The sequence below is a fragment of the Perkinsus marinus genome (assembly GCF_000006405.1).
Source record: "Perkinsus marinus ATCC 50983 genomic scaffold scf_1104296950436, whole genome shotgun sequence".
Taxonomy (NCBI): Eukaryota; Perkinsozoa; order Perkinsida; family Perkinsidae; genus Perkinsus; species Perkinsus marinus.
The window spans coordinates 374009-394822 of NW_003209596.1; the positions used below are offsets into that span (position 1 = coordinate 374009).

The window sequence follows — 20814 nt, forward strand, 5'->3', positions numbered from 1 at the left end:
AATGCAATTCATGGACCCAGACCTTTGCAGACTTTTCAGTCTGATCGTGCAGTGCCTCATACGCAACCTGGGTATCAGCTTCGAAGCTACAAGACTTGGGCATGAACATCCCGCCGGGCATCTAGACCAGCTGTTCTATCACTGTGAAGAACAATGCGTCTCGGGAGTGAAGCGAATGAATCCACTAATGAATCCACTAATGAATCCACTAGTGTCTACACAGAAGCCCCACGCGCGTCAGTACCGCCAGCGGTTGACGGTCAACCCGATTACCTTGTGTACGCTAAGATCCCCTAGCATGAGGACGAGGCTACCTGATAGCCACCACCACGTCTGCTACCCACCGGGAGTAGAAGGAAAACTTTCTCGACTGAGAAGCCGCGGTGAAGCATTTTGGACGGCAACAGTAGACGCATCCTCAGGGAGGACATCCAAGCAAACCCAGCGAGAATACAGAGATTGCAGAGTAACCCACATGTGAGCAAGCCGAACGGCAGGGACTCCCGTGGGAGTCTATCCATCCCTTCACAAGCTTTCAGTCAGGGCCTCACGCTCTCTACTGACGCTGTACCTAACCTGGATGGATCATTCGTTGCCAAGTTTTTCTCATAAAGGGTTCTTCGTGCACGAGCAGAAATGTGGCGAATTGCCACTATGTGTGGCGGTACTGTGCGGCACAGTATTAGGACGACCTTTGGAAGCTTCTAGGAAATCTTATCCAGAGACGACTTCATCACGAAAAGTCTAGTCATAGTCCTGTTATCAACGCCGCCAGGACACGCCCATGATATCTTCGTGTGATTCTCACGGTGACCATGTTCCCAGCTTTACACACCGAGCGAAGACTCCCAACTAGAAACACAGCGCGCTGATTAATAGTCGAAATGATAGAGATGACCGAGTTCTGACGTAGAGATGATGGTGAAGATGATGACGATGATTTTTATGACGATATTAATCTTGGGTAATATAGCTACAATAATGGTAATATGTGGAATCAACTTTCAGCGGCGGCGCTGCTTTGACTTGCGAACGCCGGGCTATGCTTAAGATACTGTAAATGTGGTGTCCAGAAGGATGCAGCAGCAGCTGCGGCGGCGGCGGCAGTTGCTCCTTGAGAAGAGGCAGGTTGAAGTCCAGGAGACGTGAAGGTCAATGATGGGAACGTCGATGCGGGAGTACTAGTATTAGAGCCAGCAGCAGCTGTTGGAGTTACAGCAGTAGTCGCTGACGATGCCGAGCATGTGCTGGTATTACCGATACCAGTAAAAGCAGCCCCCGTGGATGGTGTGTGATAAGGTAAGAACGTTGGGCTGAGAGGGAAACCAGAAGATGTCTGCGCTCCCTTCGGGTAGAGGCTGCCTAAAGACCCAACAGCGCTCTCTTCCAGTTGGATGTCGTCATCAATGATCGGCCCATCAACACCATTAGGCCCGCCAGGAGGAGCTGCGCCTCTGAAGGGAGTGAGCTGTGTGGCAGGGAATGCTGGGCTCCGCAGATACTTAGGTAAAGCTGAGGAGAACATTCGACTTGACAATAGGGGTGAACCAGGGTTGAACAAAGGTGATAAGGGTACATACGACGACGACGAGGCTGAGGTTGACGATGAAGTGGTTGCCGTGGTAGGGGTAATAGTCCGCGCCCTTTTAGGGTCAGTGGTGACCCTTTCATTAGCGCCCGCTAGGTTAGCAGGGATTTCAACAGCAGTAGTATTGAGAGAGCCCTCACCACCGAAGAGGACACTCTGAGCCAATCCAGTCCTGACCGGTACAGTATCCCCCTTAACAGTAGCAGCATCTTTAGCATCTTCCGACTCCGATCGATCTCGCTTCCTCGTCCTAGCTAGCGGCGTACTACTACTATTCTTCCCACCCATAGGCCTTGGCCAGACAGCAGACGGATAGGGCATCATGAACGGCATCATACTACCAGGGCGAGCAGCAGCAGCAGTGCCATACACAGCCTGAGCCAGAGACGGGACGACCCCTGGTCTCCTCGACTGCTGTGCGGCGGCCAAAGAACTCTGGACGGACGGCCGTGGATCAGATGGGCCCGAGTTGGATGAGTTATGAGTGCCTCGCTCCGCTCGCAGCTTTGCAACTACTTCCCTTATCATCGTATGACTCTCCTCCGCAATAAACGACTCCCTGGCTTGATCAGACTCGAAGACCTTATGCTGCTCCTCGATCATTCGCTCAACCTTGGTCCTAGCCGAGTCGACTGAGTCTTCCATAACCCTCCGATCCGACACAGCATCGGCCAGATTCCGCCGCACAGGCCCGTAGATTCGTTTCTTATTGACGTAGATGGTAGCGTTATAACCTCCATTATTACGCCACACGCCCTTGGGTGCTGCATAAGGCTTCTTCCTCCGCTTTATCCCCGCTACCGCCTCAGCTGCGGCTGCCGATCCACTCCGCTCCGTATCTCCTCTCATCATCATCTCGCCACCCTGGCCATAACCCCTCGTGCCGGGATAGCCCTGAGAATACCATGGATTGCTCATCGCAGCCGCATAACTCCACTGGTTATACTGCAGCTGTTGAAACTGCTGCCAAGTCTGCGTATCATAGCCAGCCATAGCCGTCCCCATCTGCTCGCTTGCCCCACCAACAGAGGGGCCTTGTTCCGGGCCCATATCCAGAGTAAGCTCGCCGTACTTCAAATCGTCGTTGTCACCATCTAGAGTGCAACAATCCTCATTTATCGCCACCAAAGGAAGAGTGCCCGCATCCGACTCAGCCATATGATCGCTGGAATCAATACAACTACTACCGGGAGACTTATCAGCCTTAGGAGTGGTGATGCCGCAACCAAGGTCGAGGGTCTTGACATCGACACTATGCTCCGAACTTCCAGGAGAGTGAGCACCAGCAGATATCAAAGCTGCTGTGAGCTGGCCAGACATCCCACCAGCCGGCTGGGCTGTTGGGGAGGACATGCGAGGCTCAGCCTCCCCAAGTGGTGACCCCGACGACGAAGGTACTGGCCCTGTTGTGGCTGTTGACCCTCGCTTCATTTGGGCATGAGCAATAAGTGCCTGCTGCTGTTGTAGTAGCATATACTGCTGCATCTGAATCTGTTGGTTCATATTCTGGAGTTGTGCCGCGGCCATAGCAGCTCCCATCATCGACATAAATACCGGATTGTCCCCATCACCCCTACCTGGTGCCGAGCCAGCCGCCTTGTCACCATCATTACCAATGCCCTCCAACAGGTTAGGTGGTGACTTCTCCTGCTGACCATAGCTGCCATCACCATTCATCATACCAACCGCATTGACCGTATCAGATATCGGGTAGAGCTGCGAGGCAGACTCTTGCGGCCGAGCCGAGATAGTCGTCAGTTGTGGAACCAAATCGGCGGGCGAAGTGGACCCATCAGGTCCCAAACAGCGTGATTCCGTGCCGAACGCTGAGGCCTCTGGTAACCTCTCTGACATTAATCAAAGAAAGCACAACTGCTGGACAACGACTCGATTCACACGACGCAAGTTGACAACCAGCGAGCACGCGAATTCAGCCAAACTAAGAATCTCACTTCTTGCATTCTTGCATTTCCTCAACGAAGGAAATTGTCAAGACTTCCCAACGCACAAGTCTTACAGCGAAACACTCAACAACTACTGATATGAACTCGAGCGATGGAGAGATAGAAACTATCATTGGCCTGTTCATTTTCTCTGTAGACCAGCCCAAGGCAGGACCCTAGAGCCAGCGGGTAAAGACGCAGAATATGGCGGCAACGAAGCACTACTCGAGGAGGGACAGCTGTCCCCCGTCGGCTCGTCATCATCAGAGTCGGCATTCAAGAAATCGGCGAAACTCGACGGTGCTGCGGTACTCGTTCTGACACGTTTGGCTTCATTGAAAATTGGAGCTGCTGCTGCTGCTGCAACGGGTTGGTCCCGAGTCCGCTTAGCAGCTCTCGATGCACTTTTTGCCTTCGGTTTCGCCTTGGCCTTTGCTTTGCCCTTAGCCTTCGCCTTGGCTCTTCCTTTAGGCTTAGCCGCCACCACCGGTCGATGGAACTCATCCTCGGAGGCATCAAACTCGTCCTTAACAGTAGGGAGCCTCCCTCTAGAAGTGGTAGAAACAGATCCTCTCGATGACGATGACGAAGACGATGTTGTTACTGCTGCTGGAGATGACAGATCCCCTCTGGAATTCTCCGCCTACAATGCGAACATTAATTTCAATTATAGGATTCATAACTTCGCTACTTGCGATCCTTCCACGTTCGTGCGCCTCACCATCTCAGCTCTTGTTCTAGCAGCCTCCCGAATGACCCCTTCTTGAGCTGGCACATGGCCTCGATCAGCTTCGATGGACTCGCTCGTCTGCTTCACCACCTCCGACACGAACTGTGTGATTGCAGCGGTCTCGTTCTTATGGACGTACCTTCGAATCACGTTTAACTATAACACAGCTCCCCCATTTCCTCCGGGGACCCATCTAGCATTGAGAAATGACGTTCCTCAGGGTTTCATAACAATGGGGAAATGATGATATTCACATGGGAAACTGATTGAACAATGTGTTCCTAGACATATAGGAAATTCAAAATGAGTTTCCTCAGGGTACATTATAGGTTTCTGGATGATTCCCTGCTTCCCATGCACAGCCTACTCCTGGACAACCTCGTTGAGCCTGGTCTCCGGAATGAGGTCGAGGCAATCAGCACCATTGACGTAGTGAAAGATGATATCCTGCATCATATCCCTGTCGGCCGTAGTATCATCATCACTCGATGCTCCAGCGGGCACATGATCTTCCAGGTTCAGTTGGACTGATGGTGACAGCTAGATTTCCTCCTATCACCCCCCCCCCCATGGTGTGACATACGTTCATTTTTCTTTTGCTTCGCTGGTCGTTTTTTCTTCTTGTGAAACAACAATATATCAGCCGGGTTAGCAACCTCCTCGAGGAACTGCTGACCAAATTTCTGATTCGGTATAACAGGATAGCTACTGCCAACAGGCAGGCCGGGGATTCCCCCGTCATCACCATCATCTTTCTCTACTGTGACATCCACTCGCACTCGTATCAACGGTCGAATCTGCCAACAATGTTCCTCAGCCGCTCTTCCGATGCCGCATTACCGCACGGGCCGAGTCGCGTTTATACAAGGGGGTCAGCCTGGTGTCTTCTAGCCACTTCTTATACGCCAATACTTGTGCCTTGCCGAGCTCTTTGCCATGGTCGACCATCCTTCTCACAACGTCGCTGAGGGAATTCCACGCCTACAGACTGTCAATGACTCGCAAGGGCCCTCGATACCCCAAAGGAAGCCACTCACCAGTTCTTCCATTTTCTCCCCGCTACCGTCCAGTCGGCTCTCCCGCTGAGCGATGAGTTCCTTCATCGACTGAGCTCAACCACTATTCAAAACGCCACAGAGGAGAAATGCCCTCACCACATCCTGCACTAGCAGTGGCCGGGGGCTCGTTAAGGGTATAGGGGTCGTTCGCCATCCTCGACCTTTGAGGAGCTCCAACAAGAAGATATGCTTGGGGAGGCTCTCACCAGCAGAAAGGGAAGTCTGCACCTTATCACAACGTAACGATGACCCAACCAGCCGAGCACTAGATCCTGGCAAGTACTGATGATCCTGGCTGCAGCACAGAGAAGCCTTGGGCTGTCTCCACTGGATCGATAATCGACTCATGTTCGTGACCCCAAACGACTAAGTCCAAGAAACCTGACCACCAACACCCAAGGTCGTCAGCCTATGTCGACTTCGAGTGAATACCTGGTAACTGTGAATTCTGCAAAGAGCTGCTCCCCGGCACGCCTCCCGCTACCCCTTTATACCGATTCTGGTGGACCAACATAACAGAAAAGTATTCACTTTCCGATTCCGAACCGCCACGGCCCGGAGGGATTTCGAATCTGACCTGAAATATTCGGAAGCCTCGCGGGCTGATACAACTCCAGAACCTCCACCTTGCCAGCGTTAATCGCTCTGTTGAGTCTTTCATCCCGCATGTTCCCAAGGCCATACAACGCTAGTTTCGTCTCGCCCTTCTGAATGAGAATCGGACGGATAACGATTCGGTCCAAGTCCATCTGCTGACCGAAGTAGTTGACCTGATGCGACCGTAGAGAGCTCGGATAGAGCCGCTTGAAGAAAGGCAGTAAACGATGCCAACGCAATAATTTGAAATCAGAGCTGCAGCAATCACGCATTCAATGTGTCTGTGTGTCAGGTTAAAGCCCAACGCCGTGGCCGGCTAGGTTAGACACATTCCGTGCCGAATCGCGGATTTGGAAACAAGACCGGTATGGATACTCACCAATCGATTCGTGTGAAGTAAGTCGATTACCGACATGTTGCCGAGCCCGCCCGGTTCATCATGATTACCATGTATCATGAATCTAGCAGGCACACTATACACAAATAACCTCGCTAAGAGCCTTACACTGGAAGCCCGACGTTGTAGTTAGGATCCTCATAATTCGGCGGCTCGTCCCGAACAATGCCGTTCTCATCCTGTGTTGGCAGAACCTTGAGGGGTCATCATCAACCAGCGACCTCCCAGGTCAATGCTCACTTCGATCTTGATGGGCTGATCTCCCATCACTGTTTGCCGTAAAATCTCATTCACTTGTTTCATGGTCAGACGATCTGGCCTGAGGAAAAAATTACCGCTCGTTTGACACTAGAACTCACCTCGCGATATCAAACAGGTCACCACCATGAACAACTAGGTCGACTTGTGCCAATTTAGCTCTTTGCATTGCTTCCTCAAATGCACATACAGAATCAAGGCTCCGTACAGGGTCGTCCTAGAGACCAATGAATGGTGATGGTGGACTCAATAGCCCGCTCACCTGCTTATGGCCCACATGGTTGTCCGTGATGATCATAATCCTCATCAACGACGCATCATCACCATCAGAGGAGACTGATGCCATTCCCGATGAGGAGCAAAAATCAAACAACGACAATTACCGCGCGCCACGAATTTCACAACAGCTCAGGTAGAAGCATATTGACAACTCAGTGCGCAAAGCCGTTAGCGACGACAACCGGTCATAAAATAACACATCACACGAACAGCATCTGAACATGGTTAGATAAGTTGTATCAAGTTTCACCGACAAAACGGCCTCCAAAACATATCCAAGCCCTCCAGTTGTCAGAGTGGGCTCTTTTATATGAGAACTGTGAAAACTCCTGAGAATCACGAACGTCACTAGCATGCGCATCACCGAACCATCCTTACTGCATAGTCCCCTTCATCACCATCCGAAACGTCGTTGTCCTTGAGCAAAGGCTCTTGCTCGGGTGGGGTGGGAGGCGGAGGGGCTGTTGGTGCTGCTGGTGATGGCGCCTTGGGTTTATCATGATCAACAGCAACTTCCTCTCGAATGATCGTATGAGGAAGCCAGGGGTCCGAGCCAGGATGGAGATGAAGATCAACCTTCTGTTGCGGATCTCGTGGTGCCTATCATTTGCGCGAGCACCACAACCATCACATCAAAAACTGTGTTGGAATATATGTTTGCTTCCCTCAGCTGAGCTTAAGAGTTTCTTCACTACTTATGGACACTCACACACGACTTGGGATCGAAATACACAAGGACCAACAAGAATTCACCAAAATTTCCTCGTAATATCCATATCATCACCAACACACTTAGTTCAAAATTTCCCCAAAAAATCCTCATAATTTCCATATCATCACCACCACACTTAGTTGAAAATCTCCCAAAAATTTCCTCATAGTTTCCATATCGTCACCACCACAGTTGAAAATTCCCCAAAAATTTCCTCATAATTCCCATGTCGTCACCAACCATATGCATACCTTAATCCCACACAGCTCGGCCCGCTTGTACGGTGGTAGCTTATGGAACACATGATAGATTTCCCGCATAACCTCCAGTCGGCCCTCGAGCTGTGAGTAGGTCAATGTACCTTCATCATCACCAAGAACTGTCACTCGCTCATCACCACCAACCGTACAAATTGATTTGAAATCTTTACACTCGGGAGACTTCTCGCGGCTGAGTCTAGCAAATACATAGTCCTCCGGATCAAAAGTCTCCCCTTCCGCATGCACCCTTTCCACGAATATCTCAACGTTGATCTCGTACCTAGCAAGCACTCCACGATCCAGCTATTCACCTTCATCCTACCTCCGGCACGGGAACATATCTTTTGAAATCAAATTAGCCTCGTCCACCAAGGGGTACAACTTCATAACAGTAAACTCCTCGATAAGCTTATACTCCTTACTACTCTTCCCCCACCTAATGGACGATTCTGTCGAGCCCAGCAGATCCGCCTACTTATGTCTGGCTTTCTGAAGGTAGTGGGTCAGCTCCGAGGGCAAGTGATTCTCCTGCACAAGTGCCCCAAAGGTCTTCGACAATGCTTCCTCGAAAGTTTGTCGAGACCCTCCCATTTTCGGGTAGTGCATACGTAACATGATCGCCTTACCACATACCAGATTGTCCAAATGTCGTCTGCCAACAACAGAAACACGGATAGTTGGCTGGCTGCTATTCGAGGTTGTCAGATTCACTCGCAGACACGCACGAACAGCGCACTCAATAATCTATCTTATTACTAATAACATATTAACCATATTATCTATATCCTTATATACACTATTATTTATTTATATCGTATAAAAGTATAGTTATTATATTAAATATAAATATAATAATGTTAATAAGGTTATATTACTATTATAAAGGTTACACCCAAGGTCCTATTTATCACATACAGTTCTCCTAACCCCATCACTACAGTTTCGTCGGCTTCTCTCCTCTGTTGACCTTAAGACCGTTTACTGTTACCACCCCTTCATCAGATAGGACCTCCACCGTGGTGTGCTGATCAGCAGCGTTCGACACCACAAATTTACACAGAGGCTCCCCTTCCGGAATGCCCAGACCAACAACAACAATCTGATGATGACGACAACACACACAAGTCCGAACCCCTGCACCAGCACCACCCACCTTATCCCTTTCCTTATCACTACCCAACAATATACCTCCATCACTTCTGTCTAGCTGCCAAGCTAGCGTACCGTTGAGTATAGGATCCGACGAAACGTTCAAAAGGTACGGCTTGTCCTTAGCAATATTCTCCTGAGCTCCCACCGATTCCCAACATTTCCATTCCCATACTTTACCGTCGACACCAGCCCTTGATTTTCCATTTTCTTCATCCTCTCTTCAGCAGCCTGCCTAGCCGCCTTCAGCTGTTCCTCGAAATCAGTAGCCATAGCCTTCATCCTTTGCTCTTTCTCCTCCAACTCGGCCTGCAATAGCAACCCCTCCTCCCTATCTCTACACGACCATGCCCCACCTTGAGCCGCCTAATCTCATCATCTTGCTCGTCCCCATGCCCTTGATCTGCCATACTACCACCCCGAACCGACAATTTCTGTCCGATATCAGCGAGCTCTTTCCGCAACGCTTCAAGCTCTGCATTGGGCTGAAGGATCCACTACCGCGGCCTTCCCACTGTGTCACCAGTCCCCACCTTAATCCTATTCTGCATCGCTTTAGTCCTCACCATCTTGGCCGAATGCGCGAACCGCAACGTCGATACGGTCTCCGACAGCTCCGTCAAGGCTGGCGATATGCAGGCGATCTACCCACAGCAATCTCAACGCACAGTAAAGATTCCACATTTCTACCATAAACGTCTTGCTATTGCCCGACAGCGAATCCTTCAACAGGAAAGTAAGTTTGGAGTTCCGGAAAGGAATATGAGCCGACTTGTTCTCCGCCAACCCAGAGATGACCTGTCCTCTCCTCACCAATGACACGCCTCTGCGATACTACCATAGCCAGCGTTGAGAGGCTTTGGTTGATCGCGATCGCCTCCTTCAATCGGCCCCCACTAGCTCCACTTTTCTCCTGCCGTTCACTTCCGGCCAAGTCCACCAAGTTGATCCTGATATGGTCAGAGCCATCACGATGAATTTTGTGGGGATTCCCTACCTCGCGTCCAAGTCTGGCTTAGCAGTAGGATCAGCAGACACTCTCTGTAGCCTCAGTATAAACACAGCATGTGAGCGGGACGACTGTGCGTTCATATTGGTAGCTCCAACGGCTCTGATAACAATGGAGTTTCACCCTAGTGATATGAAAAACACCAGTGAAAAATATATTCCACGACTACTGCATATCACCGCGAATATCGAGTTCCTCACAAAGTGTTACGCCACTCCACGTAAAACGGGTGTATGTAATGTAAAATGTAAAAATGGAAAAATTGTAAAATGTAAAAATGTAAAAATTGTAAAATGTAAAAATGTAAAAATGTAAGAATGTAAAAATAAAAAAATGTAAGAATGTAAAAATGTAAAAATGTAAATTTTGTATGTTTTGTATTTTTTCGTATTTTGAAATTTTCCAATGTAAAGATTCTCAACAGTTAGTCTACAACTGCTCCTTACCGTTGCGCAGTACCATAGTCCAATAAGCCTTTGACCTCTCTGATATCCTCCACAGCGGCTTCAACCATACCGGACACCAGGACTCCACTACCCGGCTTGTCGAAAATCGCTACGGTTTCACCTAGTGTTGAGATATGTGTTTACTTTCCTCACTACATCACGGACTAAGAGTAGAAATTGTCAAAGGCCAACATAAATTTTTTCCAAACTTCGTCACCATATCACAAACACACGAAGTTGACCATGTGCGTATTTTCCCACGTTGAATTCAATTTTTTCCTCAGCCGAAAACGATTTCATTCACCACCATCTTTCTCCTCAGTAGAGAGAAGGTCCTTTATCCGTTCATTGTAGATTTCCAGATAGGACACCCAAACCCTTGTCTGAGCATAACCGTCCTTTTGTCCTCTACCAGCTGCATGAAACAGCGCCTTCGTGATACGTGGGATGATGCCTGATTGCCGCACACAGCGTTGGATACCATCCATCGTTCGGAAAGTAGTACCAGGGTCGCCCTTTCCCCCCAACATACAATAGCTTTTCCCCGACCCCGTCTGACCATAGGCGAAAACACATCCATTGTAACCTTGCAGGGCATTATTCAGAACTGCCTCGCCAAGGTCGTTATAAACCTGCGAACACTACTACACGGGTACGGAAAGAAGGCGCTCACCTTGCTCTGATCGGCGTAATTAGCAGAGCTTCTGTCCATGCTATCGTAGCAGTGGTCAAAGGCAAAGGTCCTAGTCTGAGCTTGCTTCCCTTCACGAGCACCAGCCACTGAGGCTACGCCGGCTTCATCACTCACGACCTTACCTGAGGGAAATTTCTCAGAATCGTATTGGAGTGCCTTGAGATTCACATTGGCGACCAGACATGGTGACGGTGCTCTGAGCTCCCAGGTCGATCTCTCTTTCACTGAAGGGGCGAACCCTAACCGCGACTTTGATATTTTCTGCTTCTGCTACCATTGATACTCGAACGTTTACTGCCACTCAGAATGCCTCACTATTGGTTTGCGCAACACTTGTAAGAATGAAAATGTGAAAAAAACTGACATTCATCATGTGGGTTATCTCATACCTTCCGTTGGTCCTCAGCGGAGCCTGTTGGACATAAGACACTACCGCGTTGACCTGGCGTACTGACTTACTTCGCAAACCTAAGTGCCGTACGGACTGCCTTGTCGGGCAAGTTGGAGGCGTACTGAGTTCTCTTGTGGTGAACATAGTCCATCATGATGTCGTACCATTCCTTACGACGCAGAGGAACACAGTAGAAGTACAGCCTATGCAGAGCCAATCAGATCAGAAGTAGTAGCAGTGCACTCACCACGCTCCGCTGATGCCAAGGACGGCAGTGTTGACGACACCACTCGTGTTAACGTACTTAGGGCGAAGAGGATCAGCGACCTGGACTGCCGTTGAAGGGGTTCCAGCAGTCATACGATGCAAAAATGCCTAACTAGAGCCAGGCTGCATTAAATTTCCCCTTCGAATCTCAAGATGTCCAACGAGACGGTACGAGGGTAAAGCGAAGATAAATTCAGGGCGAGCGCTACTTTCATTTGGTCATTTCGTGTCCTCCATATTAGTCTTGAGATGAATACACCTCTAAGACTAGCTCCCTTTGCTTTTCGAGTATCGGATAAGCCTGAGGGTTCCTCACCTGTGACGTTGAAGTCGCTGACCCTATTGGGCCGCTCGCAGGTGTTGACTTCTCCTTCTCCTCCTCGTTATGTCACGGAACCCTCCCCCGCCCCCTATGCATGTTGAAACTACGACATGGACAAGGGACTCTCATGAGCTTTTCGACTACGAGAGCCGTAGCACTGCCAAGTCCAACTTTCAGGTTGTGGGCAATGCACGGTTCATCAGACGAAATGGTAGTAGGCCTTCGAGAAGCAGCATTTTACAAGGCCTATGTTATTGCTGTTTTTTTAAGGGGAAGTCTCTATGGAGCCTGACAGTACCGATGTAGTAGAGCCAGCTGAGCCTACTGACTACCTCTTGAAGTGCGTCAATTTTGATACCAAGTAGTACCCTGGTCATAGCACAATCCACTTGATAACGACCGCACCGTGGTTTATACACAGACTCGTCCGCTTCGGAAGGGCGTTTGTGGTCAGATACCTCATACAACCAGCAGAGAAGCAGCCTGAAGGGTCTCGATGGTCGGCAAAAAAATTGTGGATGGTTATCAGAGATGTAGGCATGCCTCCTCCGAACCTACTTTGAATCTTACTACCTTGGACCTAAGATTCTCGAGCACCGTATTTCTTTCTTCAGCTCGGCCCATACAGCATGAGTGAAGGTGATGTTGTGAAACTCGGCCGTTTCAAACTGCGAGTTCGTCAACTATGCTGTGATGAATCAGAAGAGCCAGTAAGTCCTCGTCGACATTTCTCCGCGTCAATCTCTGCTCAGGTGAGACCCGATCTGATGGGCCCAGAATCTCAATCCTCTATGGGCACATGTGCTCCCCCTGAAGCTGATGGGAAACCATGTCGGATCTGTCTATTAGAGGTATGTCCAAACCGCTAAAGGACCAGGTCAAAGTCTACCACAGGCTAGCGGCTCTGATGATGATCCGTTGGTCGAGGCATGTTCTTGTCGGGGATCGATCCGATACGTTCATCTCGGATGCCTACGACACTGGGTAGAAGGTCGTCTTAGCCTTAACTCTGGTAGGGAATTTTATATCTTTGCTATGTGTGACGTTTCCCATTTCAGGTTCTGATCAGCAAGGACCTGCTCATACGTAGTTCTATTATTAACTCACCCGATTGGAAATTCCTTTCCTATTGTAGTTACCTTTTTCGGCAGCTTGCGTGTGAGCTATGTCGCACTAATTATCCACTTTATGTCAAATTACATGATGGGCACGTGGAGCAGCTAGTAAGCAAGGAAGAGATTCCTGACTGTACATTTTTCTTTTCCCTCTAGGTTCCTATGCCGGAGACTCGAGCACCATACATGGTCTTGGAAAACATGATGAGGGTTGATCCAATTGGTGGTGGCCAGACTGACGGTGATGCCCACTAACTGTGGTGATTGATTATCGCAGCTCTGGTAGGTAACGACAGCCAGTCATCAGTTCATGCCAGAGGCGTTTATGTTATATCACTCGCTGGCAAGAAGATGCTCCGTCTAGGACGGGGTCATGAGAGTGATGTTCGAATTGCCGATGTGAGTTCAGATCGGGACCGACTAGTGAGTTCATGGTGGATATCAGGTATCGATATCCCGCTGGCATGCTACTGTATCATTCACTGAGGACGGTCGGTTTGTATTGGAAGATCACAACTCCAAATTCGGAACCCTCGTTGCTCTGCGAAGGCCGCGAGTTATTGAAGCCGCACCACCACGTGAGCTTCCTTCACCTCCTTGCTATCACAACTTGAGTACTTCGATAGTTGTCTCGTTGCTATTCTCATCAGTTTGTCGGATCATGGGATTGACTAGTCATTGTCTCAGCCGAGCCAGAAGAGGGAGTAGAAGCCCCGAAAGCCCCAGTTCTTACGGTTCAAGCGGGAAGGACTGTCTTCAGGATTAGCCGCGACGTACCACCACCGCTCATGCCTCCTACTAGGTAGTGGGAAATCTGTCGTTTTTGGTACTCATCGTGTCAGCGGCTCGTATGCATTGTTATCGGCAAGAAAGGGTGTACGTATCATTTCGGTGTTCTCAGACCGGATACTATTACAATCCCAGAAGGAACCTCCCTCGCACATAATAACGTAGCCGTAGCGATGATAGCAGCCCAGCTTGGGAGTGACTATCGAGCAGCAGCTTTGGCTTTGCATCGACAGCAACTTCAGCAGCAGCAACAACAACAAGAAGAAGAAATGGAAAACCGAATGGATATTCAGCCTGATGACGAAGACGAGCAAAGGCAGAACGACGAGCAATAGTCATGAGCACATCTATGTTGTTAAGTTCATTTCTCGTGCTGAAGTCCAGTAGTCTGTCATCACTGTTATTGGTGACACCTTTTAACATTAGTAGTTATGATTGGTTATTTGCTGTTGCCGCGACAACTTAGTATTACATACACCGCCAGCTTTGGCGGCTTCGAAAGTAGCCTCCGAATCGGCCTGAGTTTCGGCGCTCATCTGGAGTCAACTTTTGATCATCGTCAGAGTAAGGTGGTAATGGCGTAGTCGACACCACTTAGGTATTGTCGTGTAGCTTTTGACACTTTGTTTGCAAGGGGACAATGTTGATGGTGACTACTAGCTGTAGAGGGCCTCTATGACTTCACTATAAAGTGTCATGATGGTACCTGAGAATGTGCACAAGCTCTTCTGTACCATTGAGAGTTGTTATTTGGCCGCGTCTCAGCGGAGGCATTGCCCCGCCATTGGGGTTGCTCTACTATATCGTATGAGTATGTTGTGTTATACAGTTAAGTGGCGAGTAAATTATACGATCAGCATCACGTTCCGTATTGTTACGCCGAATCTGTCTACACTGGAATTCGATCGGATGTGCCATGGTACACTTTTCACAAGCTCCGTCGCGATCTCATCCTTTGACAAACGGGGGACTAGGTTTCTCCACATCTTCTTGAATATACTGTACACGCAGCGATAGGTATACAACTGTGTCCATCAACACTTCATATTCCTCGGGGGGGATGCGTATCGTGCAACCCCCAGTGTGGCTGCTCCACTTGGTTTTTTGGAGCGCTGTCTTCGTTACGAGCTTCTTTCCCGTCATTCAGTGAGAGAGAGGAATATGTGTGCCGATGTATGCAACTCAATACGGCCCTGTTGGGGATACCAAAACTTGATTATACACCAACAACTTATGAGTAACTAATGGGATGGCATAGCTTAGCTGATACAAATGGGGACAACGGAGATACAGATGTGATGGACTGCATACCGCAACAGTCTCAGCTGACAACAATTAACGTAATATGTTCCCATATTAGCACATATGAAGATACTCACACATCCTGGCGTATATCGGATATGGAAAAGTTCACCGGTCCTTGTGTGGTAAAATGATCCGAGTATGACTTTCGAATGTTATCGATGACCACGGTTCACACACCACTAGTAATGGCGAATTCACGATTGCAGTCTCCATTAAAGACTCCATCGTTCCTGACAGGAACTTCCTGTCTACCTCGCACCGCCGTGTTTGGCCACTATTGAGTTTCTGTCATGACAGGATGTCTCCAATCATCGTCACGACTAAGCTGGCCGCGATGTGGGTTCAGCTGCAACGTTGTTTTCCGAGTACGTAGGCTACGTAACTTAGCCGTCGGCTACAAGCTGATATGGTGGGCTGCGGGACCTCCATCGTGAAGCAATTCCCCATATAGCTAATGTGCTCCGCTCAAAGACCCCTAATGAAACAACCCTGAAACCATTATCTTCATCTATGCAATTTTCGCCGCCCCAAGCTATTCGATTGTTGCAAAACATGGAGTACAACCACGAGAAGGATACTCTCGACGATAAATGCGGATGATGAGGCTTTCTGCGACACCATGCTAGGTTCGAAAGTGGAAGACATACGTATGGCTCGTGAAATAGCTTTCGGTTGGATATTGATTTGTACGTGCTCTCATCAGTCAGTGTCGTGATAAATTCCCGCGGATCCAATGATTCTATTCCTTACCCTGGGATCCATCAATACGAGCCGAATCACTGCTCGTATAGTACTTGAAGTTCTGAATGGTCTGTTGAAGTTCTGATTGTAGTCCTTGTCAGTGTTCGAATCGTTCACGCTCAGGCTTTCGACATTCGGCTCACACCTATGTGCAACCTTCGCGTTCCCATTCTTGCCTTGTGGGTGGTATCCGCTAGTAGCTTGGATGACACTATCGTATCTATCAAACGCATGAGTGACGACGTCGATATTCGTCGTCTTCCTGGAATGCTGAAGGCTGCTGGTTATATGCCGGATCAGAAGATTGCCTCTTTCCTGGCTACGGCTGAGGTCGTCACTCTTGGGTTCATTCACGCCCAAACCGTCAAGACTTCGTCCACCACCGTCGACAGCGATACTCTCTGCGATTTCGTGTCTATGGCTAGCCGCAAGCTGTCATTGAAAACGCACTGCGCCGCGGATGAGTACGGCCAGGTCGAAGAATATGATAACGACTTGCATGTGAACGATACCGATGCTAGCTTTCAGAGGCATCTCAAGTGGATGAACATGGGTGAGGTTTGGCAGCTGGCTCTACCTCATGTCAAGCGGGATGTCAAAGTGGCCGTAATTGACTCTGGCATCAATTGGGATGATGCCGACTTCGCTCCCCTGAAAACAAAACTACCTAAGAAGAGTGGGGGTGAGATTGATGGAGGGTGGAATCTCCTCACGCAGTCGTCCGACTTGACAACTGAAAGCGCGCACGGCACCAAAGTGAGCAAAATCCTGGCCGCTAAGAGTAACAACTCGGCTGGTATAGCGGGGGTCGCCCCCAATGTCATACTGGTGCCATTACAGATAGTAAATTCGGTTACGGCCCCTCTTTCGAGGACTCTCGCTGCTATGGACTTGGCCATTGATCTTGGGGTCGATATCGTATCAATGTCCTTCACATTCAACTTTACAACGGATTATAGAGGAAAGTTTGTGATGTTTGAAGCTCTCCGCTCTTTACATAACAATGGCATTATCTACGTCTCCTCATCTGGAAACGACGGTGTAATTGCTGAAAACCATTTCCCTTGTTGGTATGGTGGCCCACTTGGTATCTGTGTAGCCAGTATAGAGAACGACAGAACTCATAATGTGCTCACTGGCTACTCGAACTGGGGTCAGAGAGTCGATGTCGCAGCTTACGGTAACAGAATTCTCACCGGTCGTGATAATGATGGCAATCTGACCTACTTCAGCGGCACTTCAGCCGCTGCTCCGATTGTCTCTGGCGTCGCCGCCATTCTTCTATCAATCGGTGTAGCCCCCCTTGACGTCAAGCCTTTGATAATAGGTTACGGCGATCCTGTCGTGAGCGACGCAGGCCATACTTTAAGACATCGCAATGCTGCTCTCAACGTTCTCAGAACTGTGAGGACCGCCTTACGGCATATTCAAACTCACTAGAATGTGTATTGGTGCTATAATTCCAGGGGCTTTATTTCACGCCTTGCTCTATGCTCTAGTTTTCCCTTGATCCCTCGTCCACTGATCCCGTCGAAGGGATACAACGGTTTACAAGAGGAGATGAGGTTTTCTAAATACCTCACGGAGACGGGCTCTTTTTTCTACCTTCGTATCTGAGAATGATTATTTCCTGGTCACGTTGCATACGATCATTCTCTGTCCATGGTCTCGTCAACGTTCTTTTGCTCGCACAGAACATCATCTGGGGGTGTCAGCGGGGTAGTCGATCACAGTGGCAGTGAGAAAGCGGAGTATCAGAACATCGAACTTTGCTTGGGTATTCCCCGCTTCATTGTTCGTGTTCAATCTGCCAATCTGTGTATTAGTCGGCGATGAGAGCGAAACTCTCTGCGCTTCGCTTTGGTAGATTTTTGCTCATTATTCGTCCTTATTTCAGTCGCTACGTGATTTTTCTTATTCATTTGCCGTGGGAACTATCCTCGCAATAAATGGTCTCGTCTTGGATCCGTTGTGTTGAGTATGGAATGGAGTGTCATGATATGGTATTTGGTGCATGGAATGAAGGGGTGGTCCACGACTGTGGTAGCATGAGATATATGCCGACAGAGAGCATGATCATTGAGTACAGCTAAGTCACGAATAGCACTGGGATTTCCACTTAATTTGCGTTCTGCATGAAACGGCGTTACAGGAAAGCAAGTGTCAGAACAAGACACGCTTGTCAGCAAATGCGAACTCCAATCCTTAATATGCTAGAGCATTAGCCGACGCACCAATTATCCACGAGAGCTGGAGGTAAGTACTATGGACTCAGAAGCAAGACCATCCTACTTCCAACTTCTCGAAACAGTTTCGACAAAATTCTCCAGGTATAGCCGCTGAGGCAGCCGTGACCCTGTGATGATTCCTGACTTGTAGTGCTGGGATGCCAGATAAGAATGTATGTTAACGGCAACTGGGTCTTGAGCTACTTCCCCATCATACTTCTTCCATTTTCAGCCGGTATGACTTTAATATGAATCATTTGATTAGGCTGGCAGGTTCGGAGTCTTTCAGACGCCAAATCCCAGAAAGGAATTCAATCGTATAACACAAGGAAACTGACCTTGATATATTGATCCTTCGGATTTGTGGTGACTGGTGTTCTACATGTTCCGTCTATGACCTTGTAGGGGTAGCTAGACTCCTTCACTATGCCTTTATTCGCCGCATAAGAATATGCCCCTCAGATTGAACCCCCGCTGCATCCTCTGATGGAAGGTGAGTCTCAATGGGGATAATATCACGCACGAAACAAGGTAACAATCGAGTGTCATCAAGTTAGCACACGGAATATATATCATCTCACTTGTTATTGTACGGTTGACTGCAGTCAACTATCTGCTGGACGGAGAACGGGACAACTTCACGAATGGCAGACTTTATCTTGAAACGGTCCACTGAAGACCTACCAGTGACTGCTGTAGCCAGGGTGCAATCGCGTAGCAGCTGCTACAATGATGCGAAGCAAAATACTTATCTCGTACTGGCGCCAGAGCTCCAGCAGCTTCCCAGTCCACTGCCGGGGGGAGAGCCGGCATCGGAAGGTGAGCTGACAGCTCACCATTGGCTCTCAGGGCAGTAATCTCTCTCATACTCTCCGTGAAGGCTGCCTTAGCGATTTCATACTGCTACTCCGAGTCGTACTCCTTTTTGTACCTCCAATGGGATCGGGAAATATAGGAGTGAATCAGGCTGGATGCAGATCAGCAAACCATCTTACTCTGTCATAAACTCCTGAAAGGTTCGCTCTATCTCCTGAGGTTGATGGGGCCGACCCGACTCTCTGACCATGCCAGAGGCCATCGTAACCAGACACAGTATACCGGTGATGTACCACATAGTAGCTTGATTGGGAAAATCAAATACCTATGCTTGTCTAAAAAGACAGATATCACTTCGCGAGCGAATATATATACCATACAGTGGATGAAATTCACTATCGGTGAGATAGACTTGCGGTGTTTCCTCGGCTCAACGTCGAGTCTCCTCAGTCCTAATATCAAGACGATACTTGGGCAAAGAACTCCCTTGCGCTTTATACACAGTCATCGAGAACGCTAAGGTTGGAGAGATCTGAGTGCGAGCCAAAGTGCGAGTTCCAGATACCCAAGTCCTTGTGATGGTAGTGATAGGAACAACTGTGGGCCGGCCACCTTGCGCTGAAGAGCCTGCCCACGTACATAGGGAAGTCGAGGAGAACAATCGACAGAGGCTCATCCGTATCATCTCCTTGTGGTGTCATGAATCCGAGGAACTGTCCTTTCAATGAATGGTCTCGTCTTGGATCGTATAGTTGAGTATGAAACCGAATGTCAACGTTATGGTAACTGATCCATGGGGTTAAGTGGTGGTCTAGTAGCAGCAGATAGATGCTGACAGAGACTCTCTGTCACTAACAAACTGCCAGAGAGCATCATAATTGACTACGGCGAAACCACATCCCTGCACGAAAGCTTTATCATGAATAGCACTGAGAAGTCGACTCCATTTCTATACTGCATGAAACGCAGCAGGATCAAGACCCAGAGCCCTGTCAGCACATTGGGGGGCTGGCAGTTCGGATCTGCCACGTGCCAATTCTGATCATGAAAGGGCGTCAGCCGGAACACTAATTACGGCCAAGAGGTGGTGGTAGCCTACCTACTGTAGGCACTTTCGGTTCACGAGGAAGACCATTCCAGTAACTCGAAAGTTTCGGGTCGTCATTTACTCTGTTTATCCCAACAAAATACACTGCGATGCCCTCGATCACCAAACTGGACACTAGATTCTACTGTCTAGTTTGGTCTGCTGAACTGACAGTTGCCATTGACGTCAAATTGACGGCCACAGATGCAAAATGGCATTCCATTTTAATCAAGCTGGCCGGAATCCCCTTGATATCCCACTTCCGAGGAAGATTTAAAAAACTCAGTTGCCAAGGACATCGACGCGCGGCACTTGACCGCCGATATTCTCTTGTGTGAGGTCGATCCTGTAGGTGCTCATTCTTGATAATGTATTTCGTCCATCTACAGAGTTTCGCAGTACGAAGATTCTTCGTTGAATCGGCGGGTCATTTGACATCACCATCAGACTAACGCAAGCCTGGAGGAGGTCGCCGAGACACTTCAACGTAAAGAACACTGACGGCTCGGGTATTGGAAGCAGCAACAGCGAGTGCCGCGTGGACATAATAGGACTAACATAGCGGAGGATCGTACAGAAGTTATAGGAAACGACGGTGAGAGCGATATGAGCATGGTACGTCCGAGAATAAAA

At 49.0% G+C, this 20814-nt stretch overlaps 9 protein-coding genes across 9 annotated transcripts; 4 read left to right on the forward strand and 5 right to left on the reverse strand.

Annotated features, from left to right (window-relative positions):
* Window positions 1–897: 897 nt before the first annotated feature.
* Window positions 898–3462, reverse strand: Pmar_PMAR018583 (hypothetical protein). The gene has a single exon (XM_002778097.1). It carries the CDS (start codon window positions 3440–3442, stop codon window positions 998–1000), a length of 2445 nt encoding a protein of 814 aa, XP_002778143.1. The 5' UTR covers window positions 3443–3462; the 3' UTR covers window positions 898–997.
* A 211-nt stretch (window positions 3463–3673) lies between these two features.
* On the reverse strand, window positions 3674–6917 carry Pmar_PMAR018584 (meiotic recombination repair protein, putative; the record flags this gene model as incomplete). Its single annotated transcript, XM_002778098.1, has 15 exons — window positions 3674–4174; window positions 4253–4400; window positions 4629–4788; window positions 4845–5058; window positions 5102–5242; window positions 5299–5367; window positions 5416–5547; window positions 5603–5700; window positions 5752–5891; window positions 5932–6089; window positions 6296–6377; window positions 6422–6507; window positions 6554–6632; window positions 6673–6788; window positions 6834–6917. 15 exons carry the CDS (start codon window positions 6915–6917, stop codon window positions 3674–3676), a joined length of 2208 nt encoding a protein of 735 aa, XP_002778144.1.
* Window positions 6918–7210: 293 nt separating this feature from the next.
* Window positions 7211–8413, reverse strand: Pmar_PMAR018585 (hypothetical protein; the record flags this gene model as incomplete). The annotated part of the gene is made up of 4 exons (XM_002778099.1): window positions 7211–7450; window positions 7814–8102; window positions 8145–8258; window positions 8298–8413. The coding sequence occupies 4 exons, from the start codon at window positions 8411–8413 to the stop codon at window positions 7211–7213; spliced, it is 759 nt and encodes a 252-aa protein (XP_002778145.1).
* Window positions 8414–8756: 343 nt separating this feature from the next.
* Pmar_PMAR018586 (hypothetical protein) lies at window positions 8757–11871 on the reverse strand (the record flags this gene model as incomplete). Its single annotated transcript, XM_002778100.1, has 15 exons — window positions 8757–8921; window positions 8976–9107; window positions 9152–9280; window positions 9328–9456; window positions 9505–9615; window positions 9662–9769; window positions 9810–9921; window positions 9969–10082; window positions 10427–10547; window positions 10734–10880; window positions 10932–11058; window positions 11100–11242; window positions 11289–11359; window positions 11580–11714; window positions 11759–11871. 15 exons carry the CDS (start codon window positions 11869–11871, stop codon window positions 8757–8759), a joined length of 1857 nt encoding a protein of 618 aa, XP_002778146.1.
* A 319-nt stretch (window positions 11872–12190) lies between these two features.
* Pmar_PMAR018587 (hypothetical protein) lies at window positions 12191–12465 on the forward strand (the record flags this gene model as incomplete). The annotated part of the gene is made up of 2 exons (XM_002778101.1): window positions 12191–12311; window positions 12371–12465. 2 exons carry the CDS (start codon window positions 12191–12193, stop codon window positions 12463–12465), a joined length of 216 nt encoding a protein of 71 aa, XP_002778147.1.
* An 89-nt stretch (window positions 12466–12554) lies between these two features.
* Window positions 12555–12810, forward strand: Pmar_PMAR018588 (hypothetical protein; the record flags this gene model as incomplete). The annotated part of the gene is made up of 2 exons (XM_002778102.1): window positions 12555–12633; window positions 12715–12810. Coding segments are annotated over 2 exons (175 nt in total), but the record flags the coding sequence as incomplete, so codon positions are not given.
* Window positions 12811–12929: 119 nt separating this feature from the next.
* On the forward strand, window positions 12930–14339 carry Pmar_PMAR018589 (hypothetical protein; the record flags this gene model as incomplete). The annotated part of the gene is made up of 7 exons (XM_002778103.1): window positions 12930–13084; window positions 13236–13323; window positions 13372–13456; window positions 13502–13614; window positions 13661–13793; window positions 13903–14017; window positions 14117–14339. The coding sequence occupies 7 exons, from the start codon at window positions 12930–12932 to the stop codon at window positions 14337–14339; spliced, it is 912 nt and encodes a 303-aa protein (XP_002778149.1).
* A 1858-nt stretch (window positions 14340–16197) lies between these two features.
* Window positions 16198–17490, forward strand: Pmar_PMAR018590 (Thermitase, putative; the record flags this gene model as incomplete). Its single annotated transcript, XM_002778104.1, has 1 exon — window positions 16198–17490. The coding sequence occupies one exon, from the start codon at window positions 16198–16200 to the stop codon at window positions 17488–17490; it is 1293 nt and encodes a 430-aa protein (XP_002778150.1).
* Window positions 17491–18855: 1365 nt separating this feature from the next.
* Window positions 18856–19356, reverse strand: Pmar_PMAR018591 (hypothetical protein; the record flags this gene model as incomplete). The annotated part of the gene is made up of 2 exons (XM_002778105.1): window positions 18856–18958; window positions 19274–19356. 2 exons carry the CDS (start codon window positions 19354–19356, stop codon window positions 18856–18858), a joined length of 186 nt encoding a protein of 61 aa, XP_002778151.1.
* Between the last annotated feature and the right edge of the window lie 1458 nt (window positions 19357–20814).